This window comes from Argopecten irradians, chromosome 10 (assembly GCF_041381155.1).
Source record: "Argopecten irradians isolate NY chromosome 10, Ai_NY, whole genome shotgun sequence".
NCBI lineage: Eukaryota > Metazoa > Mollusca > Bivalvia > Pectinida > Pectinidae > Argopecten > Argopecten irradians.
The window spans coordinates 36,819,129-36,833,958 of NC_091143.1; the positions used below are offsets into that span (position 1 = coordinate 36,819,129).

Here is a 14,830-nt window from a genome sequence, read left to right on the forward strand (position 1 = left end):
ATACGCCCTCTGTATATCTGCGTCACGTTTATAGATAATTCATCAATTTATGTATTAAAAACTAATTGTGCTATTTTTGGTTTGTTTTCATTGACTATAAAGTGTGATTTCCAACATAATATACGCCACAAGGATACATGACCAACACATTATTTGTTCAATGTAAATTATCCTGTCAAAGTAAAATTGCTCTGTGAATTTGAAACCCTAATTTTTGTCCAATTCTTACTTCTAATTTTACTGAATATATTTTCATTAAACACAAATTCACTCAGCAATTTTACATTGACAGAATTATTTATTTTGAAGAATAATGTGTTAAGGCTTATAAATGAACTTAAGTGAAAGATATGAATTTCGTCCAAAGAAAAAATAATACCATTTTCTAAACCAACATAGACGTTTTACGTTTCCTGAATTTAGCATATTGAAAATGTGCAATTGGTGCTAAATTAAATCTAAAAAAATGGCGAATGAATGCAATGCTATTGCGAAAACATGCGATAACGTGTAGTAAACATTGCCAATAGACGCAGTAATTTGCGGAATTTATATACTATTCTTTATTAAATGGAACCTACAACTTCCGGTAGTTTCGCGCGGTTTGTTTATCAGCATGATATTTTATAAAGAGTATTGTGTATTAACGCAACGTTTTGCGTATATTTTCAAATGTATCGAATGAGTTCGAAATACTTTCTTCTTTATTTTTCATACTTAAGTTTGCGCCATTTGGCTTCGGTTAGTCTGAAATGCGAAATATAATTATTTGCTTTTTCGACAAACCCGTTTATTATTCGATTCATAGAGTTTAGATTTTTATTGTTTTCAGAAATGCTCACAAAATTATAGAATAATATTCTGGTATTACTTCTGCTACACTGGTAATGGACATTCGTATAAGACTGTGTTTAACATGCCTTAATAACTATAGTTACTTTTTATTTGTTTTATATTTTATTTTTATAATATTTATTATTCTTAAACTTCAAACTGTCTTTGTTTTCTTTAACTGCTACATCTTGCATTTATTCCAAACGCAATTTAAGTAATATGTGCCGTAACTGGGCAAAAACTTTGACATGTTATGTTTCAGAAATCTATTGAAAACCATCAGGTTTATGAATAAAGCTGTGAAAATCATTTAAATAGACAGATAAGCATGTATGATGCCTTCTAAACACTAGTTACAATACAGAATTTATGCAATGTAAAATTGGCATTTTTGTGCCTAAGGATGTTAAAATGAAAACATACCTGCAGAAATCACTTTTCAATTATTAATGACACTGAAAAAAATGTGCAATGAAATAGCACACCACATCTTCGCTTCATGATATATGCCCTTTACTCATTTCACTGCCTTAGATGTAAATAATATGACTTTTGGCAGTACTTCAAATATCATTTTCGGCTCTTACTTATGTTTGACTTACTTATAAATAAAACCTATCCAATACTACAGTAGTATTACAATATACAAAAAGTTGGTAATTTTTTGTTGTGTATAACATATTAAACGTTCTTTTTGATACGGGGATATGCAGATTACGGCACATATAAACTTCATATTAAGTATTCAATCCTTGTAAGGTAATCACAATAAGTGGGAGAACCTGTTGATTTGAAATCAAGTGCAATTTGTTTGACAGACCTATATACAAATAAAGATAAAAAATAAAAGTCGGTTTGTGCATCGATTTATTTTCTTTCCGTACGTCCTTGGTTAAAAGACATTAGCAGATGCAAATAAAGCATCTTCAACAGCTAAATTGTCTACAAGAACATGTGGTTGCCAGATAATCTTGCTTGAATGCGAAATAAGGTGAATTTGGATGGCAACGCATTATTACCTGTCGATCAATTAAGTCTATATCTTCAGTATCGCGTTTGTCTTCCTCGCTCGTTGGTTCGTTGAAGTGGCTGTCGTCGACTCCGTCGGGTTTGGTGTCGGACAGCTCTTCTGTCCCCAGCAGACAGCCATCATTGTCGGTGTACAAAGCGTCACAGTACACCAGATACTTTGTCAGGGTGTAGCCATTAGGTTCACATTGTGTCTTGTCTCCACAACAGTTTGTTCTACAAAACACAATACCGCGTGACGTAATATATATACTGAGAAAAAGATTCGGTTAAACATAGCTTAGGCGTTATATGGATTTATCCTACCTCTATGCATGTTTACAACGGCAAAGTCATGTTATCAACTCAATAGCAATCGGTTATTTCCTTTAAACAGCATTGCACTTATAAGTAAGCATTTAACGACAGAATACTTAAGCACTATATCTCATGGCGGAAAGATATCATTACACATTGAATGATGGTAAGTTTCCCTGACTGGAGACGAAATTGTATAAACAAGTTTCCCAACGCGTGACTGTTGCTTGTCAGGTTTATCTAAACTCAAGTTAGTTTTATTTTCAAAAAATGTTCAAAAGACACTAGCTTTCAAAATTTGAAAATTAACTAATTCGAGTTTGATAAATATGATAAACAACAGCCACAATAATCAACTATTAATATCCAATCTTAATTCAAGAACCCATTCAACCTTTATTCAAAAAACCTTTACATTCAACTTGAGGTCGTGAACCCTTTACATTCTACTTTAAGTCGCATACATTTTACATTCAACTTGAGGTTGCGAAACCTTTACATTCAACTTTAAGTCGCAAACCTTTTGCTTTCAACTTTAGGTCGCAAACCCTTTACGTCCAATCTTAATTACAAAACCTGTAGTAGAAATCGGTGTTATAATGTAGGTATAGAACGGTTTCCTTATGAGTGGGGGGGGTGACATATTACACTGTACGTCCGTGTTTTGTCAAAGTATGTGACTGTATTCTTTAAAGACTATTTACATAATTATGACAACCATGTCAAATAACACTTTAGCAAGCGTTTCTGCATATATTACTATTTGTACATTATTACAAAAAAAGATCTCATCGCAGAACATCACCTGTTTAAAACTGCGTAACACTAGATCCCCAAATTTAACAATGTCAGAACGTATTCTCACGCCGGCCAAAGGTTATATATACCCCAGATACCTATACAGATATTTTGATTAGCGCCTGACCCAAAACCGGCATTAAGGTTTTAAGACCCTGATAAACCTGGGGTTTTTGTATGCCTATATATAACTTCATGATTCCAAAAATTGAACAAGTTCGATGGAAGCGGCACGAAGTGTAAATGGAACTATTTAAAGAATTAACATGAATTATATGAAGATACAAATACAAATAGTTTGGTGTTGCTTCCGTATAATAAACTTTTTACTGCATTTTACTGACGTATTGAAGATTTGTTAGGAGAGGAAAAATCACATTCAACATTTACAGTCATATATATAGGAAATTAGCAAACAAATCATCCTACACTACTCAGTAAAATTCAATGTTACATTATGATGTAAAAGATACAAACCCTTGGCATTCAGCCTTGAATATGATCTGAGTATGTGGGTAAACAATCCAGCACAGAGTCAGTCCATTGTTTTTGTAATATCCGAGGATTTGCTGTTGTGTGGTCGGGCACTTTTGTTTTCCTCTGAAAAGTCAATATAAGAAAGTGGTTGAACCTTTAAGTAGTGTGAAGAATACATGGAAGCGAATGTTATAATACTGTTGAAAATACAGGGAGGTGAACGAAATGGTAATGTGGAAAATACAGGGAGGTTCAGGGAGGTGAACGTAATGGTTATGTGGAAAATACAGGGTGGTAAACGGAAAAATATGGAAAATATAGGGAGGTGAACGTAATGGCTATGTGGAAGATACAGGAAAATACACACAGGGTGGTGAACGTAATGGTTATGTGGAAAATAAAGGAAGGTGAACGTAATGGTTATGTGGGAAAAATAGGAAGGTGAACGTAATGGTTATGTGGAAAATACAGGGTGGTGAACGAAATGGTTATGTGGAAAATTTTCCAGAACGCAATATTGAAGGTATTAACGTTTCTTCATCACACATTTTACAACCTATTCCTAATTTTTTTTGAATTTTGAAAGTACAGCGATACCGCTTATTATTTAGCAAAGCTCTGTAACGGTAAAATATTTACAGTTCAGTGGTTGAATTGATAGTATAAACCCCGATGACTTCAACCAAAGGTACTACTCAACATTATTTCTCGATAGATTGAGTTTGTCACGCGCAATTTGGAGCCGCGAGGCGATGAATTTATTGGTGGTCCAAATCAGAAACTTTTGTGTTTTCAGTACCGAACGTTACGTTTCGATGAACATGTAAGCTACACGTATCAAAATAGGTTTTTGACAAATATACATGTACCGTGTGTAAATACAAATGTAGGAAAAGTTACATTGTTTATGTTACTACCGTACCTCTTTGAGCAATGCTTCCGTGCGTATGATAAATAAACAATGTTGTACAAAGTACAGTTTTGCACATTCCGATGACGTCACAATGTTTACATGTTGTGTGTCGGTGAGTCTGTGTTGTTCGCTACAACATGTAGCCTAGATCTACATCCTATTTGTATTTTTAACATCTTTGGTTGTACGCGAATGGATAAGATATGTAAGGACATCATCAGTCTTTGAGTTGGATAAGTTTAACCAAAACGACCTAGCACGACAATGCATTTTTGTTCATATCTCGGGGGACAGACAAGTCCTGTACGTATAACTACTGTGAATCGGCGAGAGTAGGCCTTACAATGTACGTTTGGGTGTTTCGAATATATCAATGAAACGGAATCCTACAATTGTAGCTTTACAATACTTGTAATAGATATCTCTAATATTTATTGAAGTGTTTGAAACAACAATATAAATATAAGCTAACTTTTTGAGAGCGGTAAACGTTTACAGTAGTGAGCCAACCTGTGTTTGTACATGTTCCTCGAAACGACGTCCGATACATTTGAATCTCCAAAATCCGGAAATAATGACATTGGAACTATGTAAACATCCGTATTTTCAAGAAATTTCAAACGTGAACTGATTAAGTAGAACTCAAGTGATCACAAAATTGAAGAAACTCTCTGTTTGTCACACCTCCTTGACACAGGCGGTTTGAATCGGGACGCCGCGTCACAACTACGTTAAATATCCTGCCACGTTATGAATTGTGTAAGCGTGTGTAATCATACGAAACAAAAGATTAAAAACCAAACTGCTTTGCATCATGGTGTTTTTAAACAACAGGTAAATAAAACGATTTATAGTTTCATACCGGGAAAACCCCAGATATATGCTTCATCAGACGGAACTCATTTTATTTGTATGTTCATTGATAAATTGGCGGGAATTTCCGCCACTTCGAGTGGCTGTTCCAAATGCCTGTCGGAACCAAACGATATAATTCAATTTTAGTCTTATAAATGCCACAAACACTATTAAGGGTAAATTTTGAGCTATGAAAATAATAGTTAAGACTGTAAATATAAGGATTAAAGTCTCTTTCTGGTGGTTCTATCAAAGGATAAAGTTGAGTAGGGTATCGATATTTGTTTCATGGGACCGCTTCGCGGTCCATTCCAAATATCGATACCCTACTCAACTTTATCCTTCGATAGAACCACCAGAAAGAGACTTTAATCCTTAAATAGTTTGGATCTCTGTGACCCTCCATACAGCTCGGCGACTATCAGGTTGCAAAACGATTTTGATTGGCTGTCCAATCAGGGACCAGTATCAGTGTGAATCTAACAGTCTGATTGACAAGTAGCTTGGGAAGTGGGCGGAACCACTGTTTGTCGCTATTTTTTGTTTGTTTCAATTTAATAGTATGTACCAAAGAAACAGATAATTGCACGATAACTGAAAAAAAGAATGATTTGTTGATTTGTTCCTCTCTTCTTTCTGCCTACAAATAACATAGATTTTAATCCAGTTGAAATTATATTATGCAAACTGAAATTTGTAATAAAAAAGGAACGATATACATGTATATTAACATTTGCTTAGGTGATCTAAAAGTACAGCTGTAGATATTTCTGAAGCTTTGCATGATATATCATTGGCAGACATGCAACATTACTATCGAAATATTCTGTTAGAGAATGTTAGTTGAGAGTTCCACATTTCCAAATTTCCAGATCATATGCAGTAGAAAACCTTTGTTGAACTAGTTCTAATTAACTTTCATAAATAATTTTCGCTTTTGTGTTACAGTGCTGTATTAGCGTTTTAACTTCTAAGACAAATTTCAATATTATTAAAATTTATGCATGTAACGGTATATGGTAGTAAAATATTTTTCCTATTCTATGTTACACGTAAAAAAAAGTTAGTTACAAACTGAACGCTGAGTTTAGTGAATGTGAACATTTGAAAAGTATCTTAACAATTGCAAAGCAAATTGTTAAAGAGATATAGGAATTTTACCGGCAAGCATTTGGCTCCGCCTACTGGTAAAACTTTTAGTCAATCACAGTATTACACTTACGCCGATACTGTTCTCTGACTGGCCGACCAATCAGAAAACAGTATCGGCGATTTTGCAAACTGATCGTCGCCGAGCTATGTGGGAGATCAAGGGGATCTAAACTATTTACCGTTACCATCACCATAACAGGTATCGTTGTATACGGATCCAATGTTTATACTTCATGTGTTATGCTTTATTGCATAGAAAAGAACATTTATCTAAGTATTAGTCTGAATCTCTTTTGGTTTATACAGTTATAAACAATAAAAGCAGATAGTCCTTCTTGCATTACTTAATACATATATGGGACAAGGAAGTAATTCCAACCGTGTGGACAAAACAAAATTGTCAAATTTTCGAGGCGATCTTCCCCTTTATCAAGACATACAAAACTAACACGATTACATAATAGGATACGAACAGTAATGCGGGACAAAGTAGACAAATATTAAACTATAATACATATATATATAATATATATATATATTGGGTTTATGAAGTCATAGACAAAATACATCTAGGTGGCAAGGTACAGTAGATTTGGAAAGTTTATGAAAAAAGGCACATGTTTAAGAAATCTAAATATAGTTAATTAACTGTAAAGAAATATCTGTACAAAAGTATACATAGATTTAATCTGCAACATTTGCAATAGCAATATGATATTTAGATAAAGATTTGGTCATTTTCTGCGCTTACTCATGTATGTGAATGCTATGATAACTCCAAAACAGTTACCTTGAATTATCAGGATTCGATCATGATGGCCACAAATTACAGAAAATTGTACACAATTATTTTTTTTAGACCTACCTTAAAGATGCTCCACCGCCGACAGACCCTAAATGATACTCATCATTTGAACAACAATTGTGTTTAATCGTGTATACATATGTCTAATTAACACAAAAAAATATATATAAAATAATTAATTTTGCTTTTGGTGCATGCGCTGTCAGAACTTCATTCTATGTAGAACATAGTGCCACGGAAATTTTTCGGGATGCAATTAATTTTTTCTAATATTTTTATCTTGAAGTAAGATTAGAAGCTCAAACTTTTCAGTGGTGGTAATGGTGTAAAGTATGTATCTTTTGTAACTGTAGACAAATACCTAATCGTCTGATCCTGCTTTTTATGGTGAAAAATACCATTTGTCAGCGGTGGAGCATCTTTAAGTTGAGCACTTCAATTCTACCACATTGGCAAAATAAGCTACTTTATTTCATATGTCAATCCTGCAGATTTCATTCCGATAATTTTTCCTGAATCCGCCCTCAAGAAAAGCATTCCATAATGGAGGGACATACATTTTGTTTTAAATGAAATTAACCCTTAGAATATATTCGATTTTTAAATTGGTATACATGTTTTAAAACAGGGGATTCCCAATTAATGAAAATATGGACCGGGGCAAGATTCTTCTTCTGTGGTCTGCTATCTTTACCATTTTACTTTCTATTTTATGCAAGAACGCATAAGACCGCGAATACTAAAAATTAAGCAATATTTCTTTTATTTTCAATTTGAAGTTCTGCATATTTCAGAAATGAAGCAATGCTAGAATACTAATATTTAAATTAGGATTTTATTTTGTTAATTTCAATTAAGCATTGGATCACTATCTCTTAAACACATCAGAGTGTAAAAGATTTTTTTTTTTTTTTTGTAAACATGTGAATCCGCGTTAAAGGTTCCAAAAACGTAATTAAACAAATAAGGATATCAGTGCTTTATACAATAGGGACATCAGTGCATATGAAATAGGATATCAGTGCTTATAAAATAGGGACATCAGTGCTTATAAAATAGGGACATCAGTGCTTATAAAATAGGGACATCTGTGCTTATAAAATAGGGACATCAGTGCTTATAAAATAGGGACATCTGTGCTTATAAAATAGGGACATCAGTGCTTATAAAATAGGGACATCTGTGCTTATAAAATAGGGACATCAGTGCTTAAAAATAGGGATATCTGTGCTTAATAAAATAGGGATATCTGTGCTTATAAAATAGGGACATCAGTGCTTATAAAATAGGGACATCTGTGCTTATAAAATAGGGACATCTGTGCTTATAAAATAGGGACATCAGTGCTTATAAAATAGGGACATCAGTGCTTATAAAATAGGGACATCTGTGCTTATAAAATAGGGACATCAGTGCTTATAAAATAGGGACATCGGTGCTTAATAAAATAGGGACATCAGTGCTTATAAAATAGGGACATCAGTGCTTATAAAAATAGGGACATCGGTGCTTATACTATAATGACACCAGTGCTTATAAAATAGGGACACCAGTGCTTATAAAATAGGGACACCAGTGCTTATAAAATTGGGACATCAGTGCTTAATAAAATAGGGACATCAATGTTTATAAAATAGGGACATCAGTGCACATGATATTTGTTCAGACTATTTAATAACATTAAATACGTTTAAACGGACGATTCCATTGATTTTCTGAGGAGTATTTTTCTAAATCAATCCACAACGAAAACAAGGAAACAATATCTATTAAAGTATGAAGAAAAATAACCGGCTTATCAGAAGATTTAGCATATAAACAAAGAAAAAATAATTCTTAAATAAACAATAAAGTATAATCAATGGATACAATACTTACAAAAAGTTTTGAAAATCTTCAGTCCGTATCGGTTCATATATGTAGTCTGATTCCCTCACATGAGTGTTTTCAACCAGAATATAACACTCTGACTTACTTCCACTGGCGCCCTTGGTCAGTACAAGGAACACACTCATCAACACCTGGTGACGGAAGATAAAAACACTGTAAAAACTACAGTCCAATCACAGAGCTCACTTATCGGATACATAAGTAAGATAAATACCCTTTTTAATCTTACAGGAAAGTTTCACCTACGATTTACCAAAAGAGTCTTTATAATCACGAATTAAATGGGGAAAAAACCGAATGTGGAATTATGAATTATTTTTTATAATTTTAGTGAATAAAACTTTTACGATACATCTATGTATGTATAAGTGAGGTTTTTTTTTCATTAGATAGAAAACAAATTAGTTACGTTCTAACTACATTGATATAACATACATGCAGGTACAACTCCCCCATTTTTATCACACAAAAAAACCTGCTGCTTTTTTTCCCCGAAAGAAGTTTTATTTATAAGAAGGAGAATTTTTTCTCATCCAATGACAACAAAGCACGTATTACAATGTAGTGATTATAAATTCTGTAATATACAGTAACCATCAGAGCTTGACTCGAGTTAAGCTCTACCTTCAGGGCTTTCGTAGTCTACATCTCTATCAAATGGTTAATGGGATAAAATTCTTCAATGGGATCAAAATTGATGGAAGTTAGAAGAGATTCTTTTTGGGCGATCTTTATCTTATTTGGGAGAATTCAGTTATATACAAGCTGTCCCTCACCATGTGTAATCAGGCGTGTCTGGTCCTTGTCACAACAAGATTTTCTTTTGAGATATTTTCTTCTTCAGTCAACGGACTTGTATCTTGAAACTGGCTACGCTCACTTAATTAGTGTACCTGGAATTAAGGCTCCTAGTATTCATGCGAGCCCCCAAAAATTTGTTTTGTTGTTATGTTCTGTGGTTGAAAGAATGAGTTTTGAGCTTTTTTCAGATTGTTTTATATCATTTTTCCCATCTACACACGCATAGGGCATAACAAACACTTTTACAGGAAATGATTTCTGTGTTGTAAGTAATGTTTACAAGACATCTGAAGCCATTTGAATAGTTTTCATAGCTTAATTCAACAAACCTTGTGATTTTCAATTTATTAATGAAGAAAGAATATATTGTCAAAACGTTCGCCCATTTACGGCACACATAATATTAATTTGTTTTGCTAGTCAAATCATGAATTGAAAAAACACTTGCAGTTACATGTACATGTTCTACCTTTAAAAATTATTTCCAAAAAAGTTCATATAAAAATCTTATCGATAATATTTTTTATTTTTTTTATAAATATCCATTAAAGAAAATAAGTAAATCTACCATTTTGTAAATGTTGTATAGATGTTAGATAGTGATGTAATATAGTATATGTTAGCTAAACAAGGTATTCACTTCTTTGTACTTGTAACGAGAATTTTCATAAGCTTAATTTTTTTCTTTATTAGCTCATTAAAGAAAAAAATGGCGTCGCCGTTTGTAACGCCGCTTCTTATTAACTGAGGACAACGTAATGATCTCATAGAATAAAAAGTCCCAAATGATTTTTTTATACTGAATTGAACAATAAGTACTTGAATAGATTTTTCATGTTAAGGAGATATATTACAAAAATAGGAGTGTACTCTCGTCATAAATGACTTCGCGGTTTATATAGAGTGTACTCAGATTTTTGGTGTTATATCTCCATAACATAAAAGATCTATTCAAGTTAATCCTTAGGTATATTGAACAAAGAACGAAATTCATAAACGTTACAAAGTAAGTTTTAATGTTGTGCTACAAATACCAGAAACATGTTTGATGGTAAAGAAAATTGACCGCAAATACGCGGAGAGTCTTCTTTAACAAAACGCTTCTGATATTGCTTTCTTGATTACTTGATAATTATGCTATTCTTTCGAAAAGAATATTTCACCTTCTTTTTAGTTATTTGAAGTTATTTGAAATTGTTACGTATACATTAATGTTCATATTAATGCTTTTGTTAACATAGGAGTCATATGTAATGCCCGGTTAGCAAACCATTATTTCCTATTTCGTTCCATCACACGTCGCTTATCGTAATTAAATGTTTCCTTTCATTAGTTGTTTAGCTGAATGTTAACAAAAACTGCTAGTCCTTTCACTTGAGTCATGCGACGTAGGACTTTGTAACATATACACTGTTGGTCAGTGCTATTTCTCCAGTCTTCTATCTCTTCTTTAGCCGAACACGTTCTAACATTACAAGTGTTATTTAAAAGCCCACTACCCTTTCGGAGCAAAACATTAAGGTATCTAAAAAAACATTAATAGCATCAGAAAATATATACCGATGGCCTAAGATGAGATTACAACACCAAGCAAATGCAAGATTTCTGCGTGATATATGATAACAGTGGAGAGTCACTTCGCTGTTTTGCCGTCTGGCGCAGAGATAGTCAACTACCGCGCGGTACTAGGACGACAGTGGGAAACATAAGACGACCCGCAATATAAACTTAACATTGTTTTATTTCTAACCAAATTGTTCAGAAGTTGATGATACGTGTAGTGTTAACGGTAAGCTTATGACTTACGCGACTCTACAAAATTATCGATCTCGTTTTACATTCCCATTTAAAAAAATAAGAGCCGTTTTGGAAAATTAGTAGGTCTTTAAACAGGGACAACCGTTTGCGAATATATTTGGTTTTAATAAATATTAACGTGTTAATGTATAAACGTCAGTTATAAAGCAATGAATCATACCCACACAAGAAAATTGAATGCAATCGTCATCAGCCTAGTTTATGTTCTGACAATTGTATATATATGTCGGTATGTATATTTCACTGTTTAAGTTCTGACAATTGTATATATATGTCGGTAATATATATTTCACTGTTTAAGTTCTGACAATTGTATATATATGTCGGTATGTATATTTCACTGTTTAAGTTCTGACAATTGTATATATATGTCGGTAATATATATTTCACTGTTTAAGTTCTGACAATTGTATATATATGTCGGTATGTATATTTCACTGTTTAAGTTCTGACAATTGTATATATGTCCGTATGTATATTTCATTGTTTAAGTTCTGACAATTGTATCAATATGTGGGTAATATATATTTCACTGTTTAAGTTCTGACAATTGTATATATGTCCGTATGTATATTTCATTGTTTAAGTTCTGACAATTGTATATATGTCGGTATGTATATTTCACTGTTTAAGTTCTGACAATTATATCAATATGTAGGTATATACGAATGTATGATTCAAATTCGTTTGTTTACAAAAAAACATCGTTCAGGAAGTTATGTTACCGTATTCGACCCAATAAGCGCCTAGGCCGTTTGAAAAATTGAAAAATGAAAAAAAGGTGCTAATAAGACGAAATTATTGTAAATCTGTACAGTTTTGTATAGTTTTGGTCTTTGTTTATGCGCAGACAATTGAAATCGAGGCCTCAAAAAGGGGGAGGGGCGCTTATTGGGTCGAATACGGTAACCCAAGTAATGACTTTATTGAGTAGCGACAACCAGAAGTCCATGTCATCTTAAATGTTTTATTGTTATCAATATTATTAGCTCGTTAACATCTGTTGTAAATCTATAGACTTTCGCAGGATTGCAGTAAGTAAACTCTATAGCCAATTCATACTCGAGTTATTCTTTGCGACTGATTTGAAGAAGAATATATGTTTGGAGATACTACCACATCAAACAGTAGTAAAGCGAAATGTTTGCGAACAGCTTCCTATGGATTACCCGCGAAAAGCATAGGTATGTCCATGTTGTCTGGCTAGCAATCACACTTTTGACAAGTGCATGTGCTTGGCAGATATTCATGCTTATAAGCGAAGTAGGAATCTACATGTGGACAAGAATTACGTTTTTCGATGGGCAAAGTAACGTTTGTTGCTCTCTCAACATCACGTTTCTTACTGATTTTGAACCCTGGAGGACTACTCTTTTCTTCATCTACATGCAATTGTTGCAGACAGCCGTCGTAGTCCCTGTAGTACGCACTGCAGTAGACTAGATATTTGGTCAATACATAGCCATCCAGTTCACATCGTGAGTTGTCTCCACAACAGGTTGTGCTGCAATCACACCAATATTTCATCTCGGTTTTAACACACAATCGCATATCATCATCATATCACATCAATATATTTGATCTCGGTTACAATTGTATAACACAAAATAGCATATCATCATAGTTCATCAACATTTAATCTCGGTTATAACACACAATATCATGTCATCAAAATATTTCAATTAACTCTGTTTGTCACAATATATCAATTTTTTTTATGATATGGTAATGATATAAAATTGATGTTTTGCACAGAGACTCAAATATCTTATTCTTGAATTTTAGAAATTGAAAAGAAAACCTCGTACCAGTCTAATTCCGAAATGTTTAATTTCAAATGTGTATAAGATTGCGGGAGATTTTCGATTGAATGATCCTTGTATTATGACACAACAAGAAAACATATTTATAAACAAATAATTCGTTTATTAATGTTTACACAGTATTACTTGGTTGCAAACCATATCTTAACATGATTAATTGATATTTATAGATTTTCGTCTCATATACGATAATTGAATTAGAATGTTGCTCTTTGCTAATTCTATGGTAAATTCATGATTATGCTATATCATTGTCATAACAAACATACCTTATGCATTCAGTCCATTCGATATTCTGTTTGTGTGGCTCTACAACCCAGCATAAGGTCGTTCCCAAGTTCTTCCAGTATCCAAGAATTTTTTTTTGTTTTGATTTACATAATGGACTTCCTCTGAAAAATGCAATATATCTAGTGACCATGACTCTTCTACCTGGTGTCTTAAATGGTGTATCATTACAATTCCGAATTTGCATATTACAGAATTATCTGCCCTTGTCGGTAGGTATTAATTGTGAAGTCATGTGTTTAATAGGGTAACGTCATACTTTTCAGAGCAAACGACTTGAGTTGCGCTCACAAAATAATGACGTCACAATGGATACCTACCAGGAATGAAGGCCACTCTGTAATATGCAAAGACGGAATACTTAGACCCGGCACTGCTATTGGTGTTATCCAGAATTACATAAGACAAAGCCAAAAAAAATGTATTTAGACCTAAGTTAGGTAAAAACCCAAGTTCTGTCAAGGTTTTACCTTATCTAGCGGCTCGGTGGATAGAATGTAACATCCCTCCATACCTACATGTATCACACGGAGTAGTTTTCTCTCACACCATATTATGCATAAGAAAGATAAATAGAGAATACACGGTTTAAACCTTACAATAAAGGGTTTATTTTGGTGCGAGACTTTGAAAACCAGATATGATGAGACTATGAAAAATCATCCTGACTTTCTGTGTCCATCACTAAAATGAACCTTGCATTGTAAAATACTAGCCATGCGTTTGGTTTATCCTGCAACGATATGATTAAAAACATCCATAACAACAGCACATTACTGGTTCTTTACATTGTTTCGATTAAAGCAAGCGAGATTCCGCTTGGTCGCATAGGAAAACATTCATTTAACCTGAATGAAAAATCCCTTATAACGTGTATTTGTCGCGGGAAATATAAAAGTACGATTTCAAACATTTCCATGCAAAATACAATATACAATAATTCCCCAACGGAAAAAGTCACAATAGATACCGTCATCATGGGTCACGACAAAGACGATACAGCAATATGCGGATTTTGTGATAGTAAACATGACGTCATTCCAGTGAATT

The 14,830-nt window shown here is 33.4% G+C and overlaps 1 protein-coding gene across 1 annotated transcript; it reads right to left on the reverse strand.

The window, feature by feature from the left end:
- Window positions 1–1,705: 1,705 nt before the first annotated feature.
- Window positions 1,706–13,196, reverse strand: LOC138334003 (uncharacterized). The gene is made up of 4 exons (XM_069282728.1): window positions 12,962–13,196; window positions 9,136–9,181; window positions 3,436–3,558; window positions 1,706–2,079 (listed from the first exon to the last, which is right to left on the reverse strand). The coding sequence occupies exons 1-4, from the start codon at window positions 13,194–13,196 to the stop codon at window positions 1,761–1,763; spliced, it is 723 nt and encodes a 240-aa protein (XP_069138829.1). The 3' UTR covers window positions 1,706–1,760.
- Window positions 13,197–14,830: the final 1,634 nt, after the last annotated feature.